Genomic DNA, 11,739 nt, shown 5'->3' with positions numbered 1-11,739 from the left:
CAGGATTTGGAACGGTTTTTAACCGTTCCAAAATTCAGAATGTGAAACGGCTGAAAACCGTCCCATAGCAGCTTTTATATAGAAGTAAAAAAGTATCTTAGACATCGGATTTTATAAAACTGATGTCCTAAGTCTAAAACTTTAGACATCCATTACAAACCGATACCTAAAATTGTCATAAACTAATATCTAACCTTTCTAAAAAAATTTAATAAAAACTTTTTTTTTTTCTGCACACCTATTACCCATAGTTAAAATAGACCCAAATAGAAAACACCAAGGTTCTCTATCACATTAATTTATACACAAAAAGAGTTACAATGAGTCATAATTTACAAATCCAAAATTATAATGCATCGATAAACCCCTTCACAATCGTTACACAAGCACAAGTGCCTACAAGGAAGCAATACCATCACTCCCTTTCTTCTTTAAGAATCTCATAATACCCGCAACTGCCAATTGAACAGCCTTTCATGTCACCACATTGCATACTCTCACGATGAGCTTCCGCACCTTCAAAGGAGTGTCTGAGAAGCAAATGCTCCTGATCAACTAAAAAACCAACGACTCTAAGTTGAGAAACCTTCATGTCCACTATTCAGCTTTAAAGGCAGTCCGATCATAAGCATAAATAAATTGAATACAAATAAAAGTACCTAAGATAAAGGACCCAGAGTCCGTGTTGACAACAAAAAATCAAATTTTAATTGATATTATCATTTTTTCAACAAGACTGTCCACATTGACATATAGTAAGTAGCACCAGCATGAGAGTAAGCTTTTAGCATTAAAATAGGTGCAAAGGATAGATTGTTGCAACATAATCAATTTTCACAGTAAAATAATTAATGATACCAGTTCTAGATTTTAGATGCCATTCAGTAAACTTAGTAAAAACCCAATAATTTGTTACCTCATCAGTGGGTAACAAAACCCCCCATAACCTTAAAAGTTCTACTTTCAAGGTTGAGTTAATTTCTTAGTTTTTTTTTCTTGGCAGGTTTTCCCGTACAATCTTTCTTATATATATATATATATACCAAAAATAAATTAGCGCACCTGGAACAATTTAGATAGTACCATTAACAGGAATAACAGGATTAAAAAGCATCTGTTTCCAACATAAAGATGTATAGGGAAGCAGTGATATTGACTAGGAAACTGTGTAACCTTCTTACCAAGTGTATCATGGGCATCCAGCATCAATATTTTATAGTAAGGCATTAAAAATGTGATAAATCTTCCAACAATTCAAAAATTAATGGTTAAAAAGAAGGGAATATGACTCACTTTTGAAGAACAAACAAATCTGGCTTTCTCCATGAGAAAGAATCTGCTGACTTGTACACTTGTGGAGAAGCATATGCAGAAACAACTCTCTCACTGGGAAAAGATGAAGGAATATGCCAGTTCTTGCTCACATTTCTCTGTAAATATTGTAAGAAATAATCAGAGATAGTTGAGTAACGAGAATCAACAAGCATAACAAGGTAGGAAACACAATATTTACATGCTTATCCATGAAGATCTTCTTGATGCTTTGGGTCTTATCATCATGACCTTGGGAAACATTTCCGTCGCCATCAAAGCTTCCCTCCATATTGTTTTCCGACTAACCTGCATCATTTTTACTTACTTTTGACCCACTACATAAAAAGAAGGAATTTGTTAAGCATTTAATTGCAGCCTATAGATAAAATTAATAAGTGAGCTTGCATTGCCACACCAAATCTATATTTATAGCTGTTTCTATCTTGTCCCCTGTTAAGACCCAAATCTTGATTCCAGCTCTAGAAAGAGTTTCTATAGAAGAAGGTACTCCTTCTTGAAGCTTGTCTTCTATAGCAGTGGACCCTATTAGAATAAGATCCTTTTCTATAAGATCCAACACCTGAAGAAGTTTTATATTAGAAACAGAAGGTCAGATAATCATCTTAATGATAACTTCAACAAGTACAGAAACATGAACCTCATCCAACTTCTTTTCACAGTCTCGTAAAGAAGATTTTGCTTGGATGAATTTGTCATTCCAGCTTTCATACAACTCGATACTTAAATCCCTGTAAGCCAGGCGAAGTGTACGTAAACCAGCAGATCCAAACTGTTCCAAGTGTTTCCTATTTATGTCCTCAATGACTTTATTTTCATATGCCAGTCTTTCATAGATGACAGAATCAGCACCATGTGAAATAAAATATTCTCTTTATCAGCATAATGTAACTTTTTTCATAAGCAATGTTCACTTTAAAAATAAAAAGCCTCGTGAAATTATTACCTTGCAGTACAAAACAAGCCTTCCATTTGGGTAACGACATATAACAGACTGGCACTTTCTCGTACTATTTGCATGACAAAGATAACCATCGAAGCCAGGTTCCTCGTAATATGTTCTTGATAAGAAAGCTAGCAAACATTGTTAAACCTAAGATATATATACCCCCGATCAATAAGAAGGAAAAAAACTAGAGTTAGTACATGATTCCTATGAATTAAACTTAATATCATGCATAATTAATGCCAGGTTCACAGTAGCATTGAAGTTCCTGCCAGTCTACCACAGAAAATCAAGGTCCAGATTATTGCCAAACCAACCACAAAAATCAGAAAGTCAAAGGTTAAGAAAAAAAACCACTAAATATCCATGGAAGCATCTATGCCAGCACATAAGAGAAGAGCAAAAATACTAACAAATATTGTGGATGCTCAAGTTTCGCAAATTCAGGTACAATAAAACACAACAGTTGTTTTCTCAAACCATTGAAAGATGAATCTGTGCCGCTGTACAGTGACCAAGAAGCAAATGGGTCATTGGTGCAAATGAGTCCAACTCTAAAAGAGGTGATTTCTTTTTTGAAAATATGGACATGAGACAACTGGTGGTGTTGATGTATGCGAATCTCTCCAGCCATTTCAGCTTGCCACCATAACCATACCAGATGGGGCAATGCCGACTAAGAAGAATCTTGACGGAACCCAGAGCCCATTAAAGCACTTGGCTAAGACAATTTGAAAGATTAATAGGAGCCGATCCTTTGGAGGATGGGGCATGGGGCATGCAGTAAATTGATCTCCAACCACAAGCGTGCAGCTTGAATCCTGTAAGAATATCTTCTGTGACAGACCCATAGATCCATCCTATCTATGAAAGGACCAGCCCAGATGGAAGGTCAAGTGGACTATCCAAAATTTGGAAATTGATACAAAATGAAAGCTCAGATGGCCAAAAAAACAGAAATATATAAAGAAAACATTCATGAAATAAAATAGGGAAAGAGAAAATAACTGGAAGCATCATGAATCCTACCTCAAGTGCTTTCGCATAAGAATTTATAAAAAGATGAGACTTCCCCACTATTGTGCGTGCATGCTGTATCAAGTATCGACTTATCTCCATCTGCCATCAGGTGCGTACATCTACAGCACCACCACCAGCAACAACAGTGGAGTTCTTTACAGCCCTTCTAATTATCATAATGGCATCATGGAGGCTCCGCTCAGCTTCCTCAATGAACTGAAACACATGCAAAATGAAGTGCATGCTTGACTAACACGGCATGATTCACATAGTGCATTATTGACACACCTGATCAGCTCCACCATGAAGAACAATAGTTGCTATTTGACCCAACGGACATCCACTGAATATGTTAAAACGCTCATTTCCAACTTGCCTTTCTTCAAAAAGCTCACAGGATCCAAGATCCTTCGCAACACCAAAACACTCATTTTAATGGAAAAAGATGATAAAGATACACAACAGCCCACCGATTCTGTTAAAACCTGAGAAAGGTGCACCAATAATGTCATCAATAGAGTTATATTTACCAATGCATCATTAGGAACAAGAGAGGACATAAAAGAAACCTCATCGACAATGTTAATAAGGCTAACATGAATTTTGACCAAGACCCAATGTATCCGAGAAATAAAGAACATGAATTTTGCATTCAAGGTATAGAATGAACATTATGGGAACCCTAAGCTACATTGGAAAAGAAACTGGGGTATGGACCAGCCCAGATGGGAGGGTGCTCAGATGTCATTATTAGGCCATGGGGGAGTTCACCACCCACTGTAGTTATTACAATGACATAATAAGCGACCTTTTCCAATGTAACATCCACTAGCACGTGAAGGAAGAACTAAACCAAGTTAACATTCAATATACAAAAGTTATTTACTCAAAAGGAAGAATTAGGCAAGTGGCATCATATTCATGCAATTTTTTTTTTTTAATACCTTGACTGTGACCTCAAGGTTGTCACAGAGAACACATCCAAGTTTAGCTGGCATATACGTAGACCATTTTGGCACCAAAATCCCAGCTGTCTGCCTCTCCTTCCACATTAAGGCCTCCTACAGTGCATTAAAAAGAATGAAATGAAGATTTAATCATCACAAGGGCTCTCAAAACCTCAACGTCATTTAAATATGCAGTTTGGTGGAAAGGAAGACATGTTTAAATACTGGTTTCATAATTCAACAACAATCAAGGTGGGTACAAAAAATTTCGCCATGATCAACTTTTGTAACTTTATTACCAAGGGAAAAACAACGAATCTCCTTGTTTTGGAGATCATGATCTTTTATTCTCCTCAATTTCCTTATAAATTCTAGTTCACAAAATTTTATGTGTCGTTGGATCGGACTTGGCAAAGTAAGCTTGTGCTTGAGGTCTCTTGATCTGGTATTAGTAAAGGTGCAAAGCATAGTGAGGCGCTTCAATTCTAATTTCAATTACAGTTTTTTTTTTTTTTTTTTTTTTTGTGGTTGTTGATAGCAGTTAAAAACATGAACTTTAGTAGTTAGGCGTACACAATAATATGATCTAAGTTAGGTTCCATAGTAGTATAACTAGTTGCTTAAATATGGAGTTGTGGGATGAATTTGGATTAGAATTAGTTGTTTAGAGAATTAGTCTATAAAAATCGATTGTAATATGATTTGAAAATCAATGAGAAATATTGGAATCATTTGGATTTAGGAGATTGACCCATCTCAAATTGGTTTATATTGATTGTAATATGGAGTTTTTTTATATTATTTTTGGGTGGTCTGATCATCAAGTTAGAAATTAAGTTTGCAGCAAAACTTGAAATGAAACACTTGCCTTGAATGTCGGAGTAAGAAGGCCATTTTTCAAAGTAAATGGTTCGAGCACTAAAGTCACTGCTTTTGCAAACTCAAAACCTCTCAACTGCAAAGCAAGAGAAGGGGTAAAAACAAGAAACAAATAACAAAACAAATTAAGGGAAGAAAGAGAAAATTCCTTGAAATACATTAAGGGAAGAAAGAGAAAATTCCGTTTTGTGTTACTTAGACTCATGATTGAGAATTCAAGGTTGAAATTTGGCATGCATCAGACTCCTAGGAGACCATGATCAACTCTTTGTCGTTGAGTGCCTAGCAAAGATGCAAAGTGACTAATCAATGATGATCATGCTGATCCAATTTGGCTTCTCGAAAAGGAATGAGACATGGGAGTTCATGGTTTAAAGTTTCATACCATCTAAGTGTGTCTTGGTCGAAATGCTTTCGTTTCGGCCGAGACCAAAATGAGACATTGACCCAAAACATTGGGTCTCAAATGTTATGGAATTTCATGGATTGTCTCAATCGAGATAGTCTTGGGTATTCTCATTTATTTATTGAGAAAAAAAAGTTTCTGAAATCTAAAATCCTCATATTTTTTTGTAGTGGAAAGGAAAAAATGATTGTATTACTATAGCTATAGTTATAGTTACTGTATTAAGACGATTAATCCAAGTCGAATGCAAAAAACTTAAGTTCAAATGTTCAAATTCAGAATCAGAAATTACAAAATAAATTGAAAAGAAGCAGGATTCGATTACATACCTGCTCCATGTTCAACTCGGCGTGATCCATGTAAATCTAGCTTCAGGAAGAAAGATCAGAAACAATTATCTTCAAATCTCTACAACTAATCATCCGCAAATCATCACAAAATAAAAAATTTGAGGAAAATTAGGGTTTTTAATGCAAAAAGAGATCGAAATTTCATATTAGAAATTAGCGGAGAGAATATCGAAATGTAAAAAAGTATTAAAACGAAAATCTAACCCGTGAGAAAGCGAGATGCGCCTTTTTAGGATTTGAAAGTTGACACAGTGGCGCTCTGAGATTTGGGCTAAATCTCTCTATAAAGAGCTACGATGTAATATTCCGCGGAGACAGAGATCGAGAGGTCGATCGAGAGATTGATCGAGGGAGCGACTATGAGAGAGAGAGAGATGAGATCGAGAGGTCGATCGAGGGAGAGATTGAGAGAGTGACTGAGAGGTCAATCGAAGGAGCGATTGAGAGAGAGAGAGAGAGAGAGAGAGAGAGAGAGAGAGAGAACGATGAGAGAGCGAGAGATCGACTGAGAGATCGCGAGATCGAGTGAGAGAGTGGTTCGTTCCCAATAATGAGACGGGAAATGGGATGTTTAAATTACGATTAAAACGGTTCAAATAAGTAAAACGGTTTAAATCCGTTTTTAATTAGAAACGGATAAAATCCGTTTTATAATTTTGTTCCTGATTCAGTGTTTTCTTGTAGTGAGTTGGTAAGGATTCTCCCACCAGGGATTAACTCTCAACCAAACTTTTCATTGAACTACATTATTACAACCATTAAAGATTTCTTGAAACAAGATTGGACTTATAGGTGGTAAGGATCCTCCCATTAGGGGATCAACTCTCAACTTAACCTTGCAAATGAAATTTAAACTAAACTGTACTATAATGAACTATAACTTAAAGCAAGAATTAAAAGAGATAAAATGAGAGAGATAGAAGTGGAATTTGGGGGATACAATTAATGAAGAAAACAATTTAAATGTTTTACCCCACCTTGGTCTTCTTCCTTTTTCTTTTTCTTATTTTAGGCCTTCCAGAGTATGAATGGGTACTTGGACATGATTTCGGGATGATAGAAATAGGAAAGAAGTGAATTGAGCATAATTTTGGGAAGATAGACTTCTTCTCTCATTTTACTTGGATGGGTCCTCTATTTATAAGTGTTTGGAAGACCCTTGGGGATATAAAGGTTCAAATTCAACTTATTCTCAAGAAAACCTCAATAAATGACTTTGATTAACCTCAATCAAAGTGTCTTTGATGATAATCAAACAATAAAAAAGTAAATGCTCACAAAATTCTAAAGAATTTTTCAAGAGGGACAAGAGTGTCCAAGCCATTTGAAAGACAATAAATTCGATGAAAAATAACTCTTTGAAGTTCTCTATGTGATGAACCTGCACTAGCTACAACTACTTTGGAATTTTAAAATATCTTAAAAGATATGGAATTATTAAAATATTTTAAAAGGGTTTCTCTCCATTTCTCCCCTCTCCTCTCTATTTTTTGAGAAAAAGAAAATTCATCTTTTTTTCCTCTCCTCTTCTCTCCAATTCTTTTCTTTTTTCTTTCCACTTAACAATCCAAATAAGAGAAATGGAGAGAAACTCATTTATTATCTCTTCTTTTCTCTTCCCTCAATTTCCCTCAGTCCAAACACAACATAAATATCCTAATAAATCTAGACTTAATGTGGGTAATACTCAATCAAGGCTTATGGGTGTTTCAAAATTTTATAAATAAGATTTGTGTAAGAAATTTGTGTTGTAGATTTCTAACCATGCCATCCCCATGGAAGGAAAATATCACTCTACATATTCTTTCTAATTAACTGCTTTGTCAATGTTTGGTGATCCACGCTTTGGAATACTTATCCACCAATTAGTTGATTAATGATTTCTAGACGTATAGTTTGAGCATTTTTTTTGTTCGATTCATACTGGAGTAACATTAAAATGTACATCGTGAGGGACATTTCTGACATAGATGTGTTATAGATGCTTCTCATCAAGAAACAAGTGAGATCTCGATGAAAGCATCTATGGTTCTGACACGCATCCACCTTCGCCCAGGTACATTTTAATGTAACTTCAACATTATATCCTTTTTTTTTTTATATCATTTAAGGAGATTGGCATGTTATCAAAAAATTAAATATAAGTGTAAGGTTTTTTAGAGAGTGTACCTGTTAAATGCAACGAAGATCCAAACCTAGAGCTGTGTCACGCTGAGTTGATCACAAGAGATTGGAAGGTCCAAACCTACGTTGAGTTGATGCTACTAGAGTAGTCACAGTTCTTTCCACACCTTAAAGCCTAGGGTCTTCTATAGAAACCCAGAAAACTGTCGAACTTAGAGAGGAGAGGAAATAGAGAGAATATCTAATTTTTTCTATTGTATTTTACGTACCTTATCATTGTCTATTTATAAAGATTAATAGGTAATGAGATTGCAGTCTCCTAATACAATAGGGACTCAATCTCATTAGGACTTAACCCATAACACGTCTGTCATACTATTCAATCTATTTGACTTGGCTTTGAAACTTATGTAACCAAATTCATTGAGTCAACTCAGCAACTCGAAAGTCTAGAAAGATCAACCTCTCTCTAAATCATTGGACACTTCCTTGGATTCTTGTACTTGAATCTCCAAAATATTGGATCGTTTAGATCTTATTGTTGGTAACATTACCCAAAATGTATAAATATTCTTTGAAGTTGAGATGGTTGGGCAATTGAATATAGTACTGTTTCACTTTTTTTGCTTTCTCTTTTTTGAAGATTAAGGGGAGGCTAGGCAAACCCCCAACTAGAGAAAAAGAAATTATACCCTATCATAGGCATGTCCACTGGCATCCTTACAAATAATGTTTCTTAGATCACTAGGGAGATCTAAATGATTCAAAACCATACTATCTAAAGAAGTCATATGTGAGGCTAAGAAAGCTGTTGCTTTGTTGGTTTTCTTATAGCAGAAGCTGAATTCAATCCTTTGGAAATGGGTTTTTTTTTGGACATGGTATCCCCGTTGGTAGCGGACCGGCCCCGGTTCATCAGACAGTCCATTGGACAGGCCTGATCCAGTTTTTCCCAGTCATACCCGACGGGACTAATCCATGGCCTCATGCACCTGGCCCACACAGCACATGCGGCAGTTAATCAAGGATGGTCCAGAGTTTCGAAATGGGTTGCTCTTCACTTAATAGCTCTAACCAGCTTTCCTTCTTGTAAAGGGGCAATTTTCTCTTCTTCTCATTGACGCACTGTTTCACTTATTTGCTGTATGTGTTTAAGACATATTTATTAGGAATAAATGTTGTATCTTTTTTTTTTTTTTTTTTATATATAAAATCATATGTGATTCTTATCATGTACATGTGTTTGAGCAGAATGGGACCAGAATTGCATTGGACAACAAGTTCATGAGGAGGTGGAGCTTTGGTAAGTACGAGTCCATTATTTGAGAGGTTCTTTTTTCTATTGATTGATCAGTATTCATTAAAACAAGTGGTGATTATTGGCCAGGGGACCGCAAGAAGGAACTCATGCAGGCGGCCAAAAGGTCCTTTTTGATTTGTTGTGTACGAAAAAGTAAAGAGCTAAATTATTGAAACATAAAGATTCAAACAAAGTTGTTTTGTATGGACCTCTCAAAAGTTCAATGAATGCCTCTAGGGAGGAATGGGTCTCACGTTATTTTGTTAGCACTGTGATATCGCCGCACCATTATACATGTTATGAAATAAATCACTTAACGATGTTTACTCATAACATAAATAAATGGTGTTAATAACATTAATTGCTCTTTTCTTATTTTAAAAGAAAATGGAAGAAACCATGGGGGAGTAGAAATGGGTCAGGGAAATTTATTTAGCTATCGGTTCTCTCAAAATTATTGACCCCATCTTCTCTCTTTGGGATGAAATTTGAGTCTAAGTAGTAGTAAGTTTAGGTAGCTATACCAATCTTTTATTAATGAGTCATGCTGGAGTGCTGACTATAAAATTGACATCACACTTTGTTGACGTGGATGTGGACATGTAACCCTATAAACTTTTCACTGGTATCTCCATGAAAGCATTTAGGGTTCCATACACATCCACATCAGCAAAGTGTGAATCGATGTCAATTTTAAAGTCATGTCAGTATTATTCTATATTAATCCCTTTGTTTTCTTTCTCCTTAGAATTTTTGTAATAATTTTGATGAGGTTCAAGTAAGAATGTGAACGCTTGAGGAAGTTCAATCTACTTCTTATCTTTATTTATTTATTTTAAGAAAATAATGTTTTTCTACTTATAAGTGGATTATGAGTAAACCAACAACTGTTGGACGGAAAGGCCCTTTCCCCAAAAAGGGAGTGCTCTTGAGTTTAAGCCCATTAGTTGGCCACCCACATGGAATTTATCTCGATTTACCCAAGGGATTTAGACAATATATGGTTCTCTAAGAGGCCAGTTGCCCCAACCTGCTAGTTGGGCTCATGGCATGAGCAATCTGTCATTAGAAAAAAAAAAAAAGAAGAAGATATTTTAGGCAAAATGGTAATTTTAATATATTTCAGGGCCTTAACACATGGGTAGGAGGGAAAAAGTTAAGACTTGACAATGGGAGTGTCCATTTGCACACACCAAAAAGTACTCTCTATACCCACTTATTCAGCATACACCTAAGAAGTAAACAATTCTCAATGCACACTTAATAAACAAGATTCTTAGTGAACACGCCCAATGTACTATGTGAAAAAAGCCCATATTTGATGGTCTTAGCTCATCAAATATTTTCTTCTAGAATTTTTATTTATTATTTATTATTTTTTTTTATGGTTCCGGATTATCAAATTATTAGAGAATGAGTTTAAAAAAAAAAAAAAAAACAAAAAAAAAAAAATCCATAGAGTATGGCTGTCGAATTTGGAGATTTAACAAATAATAGCACGGTTCTCTAATTCACCAATCACAATAAACAAAATAATAAAAAAAAAATTTTAAATAAAAAACAAAAGAAAAATATAAAGCAAGCTCCAAATTAAATTAAACAACTCAAAATTCATATTATATATTGAAATTCCATTACTAAACAAGTTCTAATAGAAGCAATTGGGTACTAACAAATAAAATTGAGTCACATAATTGCTTAAAAATAAAACACAATTAGAAGTAAATGGTCGTGATGCCTTTCATCTCTTTTGGCTCTCTCCGCTCTATCGTGTCCTTTTATTTTTCTCAAGGTTTACATTTCCCCTACATTGCCACTATTCTAGACTCGCATCTTTTCAATATCACGAAACTCTTTGAAAGTCTCAAAATCTTCACAAACCCCACATGGTAGAGTGCTCAACTTCAGTTGGAAAGTAATACTTATAGTACAATGTACTCCTCTATGTTCCAAATTTCTTTTGCGTATTGGGCGATTGTCTAGTCACTGTTGAATTTACCACTACCAGCTGTGCTCAAAATTGAGGAAAATATTTCATAGCAATCAAAAAAGCAGGTGAGTGCATTTGTTGCTTGTTAGGGTATGTGTGTACACAAATATACTTTGTCAAATTCCCAAGATGTCAATTGAAGGAAAATACAAATTTTGACAATGATGGTAAAGGTGCAAAAGAGGACTAAGACTAGCTAAAGATTGGTTCCAAATCAAGTTGCTCTAATGAAGCCAAATAATAAAAATTGTGATGTTTGAAGATCCAATATGAATAAAACTTATAAAAAAGAAAATATGAAAAATCTGTACTTTCAAATAATTATTGACCTCAGGATCACTGTTGACGACAACACCAACATCATTCACCAACTTGACTGTCCTTTTAGCGTTTATATATGTTGCAAATGCTTTTCCTCAGAGCATAATAGTGCATGGAGTCGTCT

General features: G+C 35.1%; 1 protein-coding gene across 34 annotated transcripts; it reads right to left on the bottom strand.

Moving 5' to 3' along the window:
- Window positions 1–257: 257 nt before the first annotated feature.
- Window positions 258–6,422, bottom strand: LOC147410644 (phospholipid-transporting ATPase 3-like). 34 transcript variants are annotated; one of them, XM_086437770.1, is made up of 11 exons: window positions 6,085–6,418; window positions 5,860–5,944; window positions 5,320–5,406; window positions 5,114–5,200; window positions 4,243–4,359; window positions 2,279–3,783; window positions 1,973–2,159; window positions 1,730–1,894; window positions 1,514–1,620; window positions 1,294–1,430; window positions 258–555 (listed from the first exon to the last, which is right to left on the bottom strand). In XM_086437770.1, the coding sequence occupies exons 6-10, from the start codon at window positions 2,365–2,367 to the stop codon at window positions 1,421–1,423; spliced, it is 558 nt and encodes a 185-aa protein (XP_086293896.1). In that variant the 5' UTR covers window positions 2,368–3,783; window positions 4,243–4,359; window positions 5,114–5,200; window positions 5,320–5,406; window positions 5,860–5,944; window positions 6,085–6,418; the 3' UTR covers window positions 258–555; window positions 1,294–1,420. The 34 variants fall into 34 exon arrangements, with proteins under 34 accessions (XP_086293896.1, XP_086293899.1, XP_086293894.1 ...); XM_086437773.1 differs by having other exon boundaries at window positions 5,283–5,406; window positions 5,860–5,899; XM_086437768.1 differs by having other exon boundaries at window positions 5,860–5,899.
- Between the last annotated feature and the right edge of the window lie 5,317 nt (window positions 6,423–11,739).

The sequence above is a fragment of the Akebia trifoliata genome, chromosome 1 (genome assembly GCF_017979445.1).
Source record: "Akebia trifoliata isolate Shusen 1 chromosome 1, ASM1797944v1, whole genome shotgun sequence".
NCBI classification, from domain to species: Eukaryota; Viridiplantae; Streptophyta; class Magnoliopsida; order Ranunculales; family Lardizabalaceae; genus Akebia; species Akebia trifoliata.
The sequence above is the reverse complement of the archived record's forward strand: the minus strand, read 5'-3'. Positions and strand labels throughout refer to the sequence as shown.

Coding starts and splice junctions, on each gene's coding strand:
- LOC147410644 (XM_086437813.1), bottom strand. CDS start 2,367: ATGGTTATCTTTGTCATGCAAATAGTACGAGAAAGTGCCAGTCTGTTA. Junction 1,895..1,972: donor GTGAAAAGAAGTTGGATGAG/GTTCATGTTTCT, acceptor AAACTTCTTCAG/GTGTTGGATCTTATAGAAAA. Junction 1,621..1,729: donor CAGCTATAAATATAGATTTG/GTGTGGCAATGC, acceptor AAAATGATGCAG/GTTAGTCGGAAAACAATATG.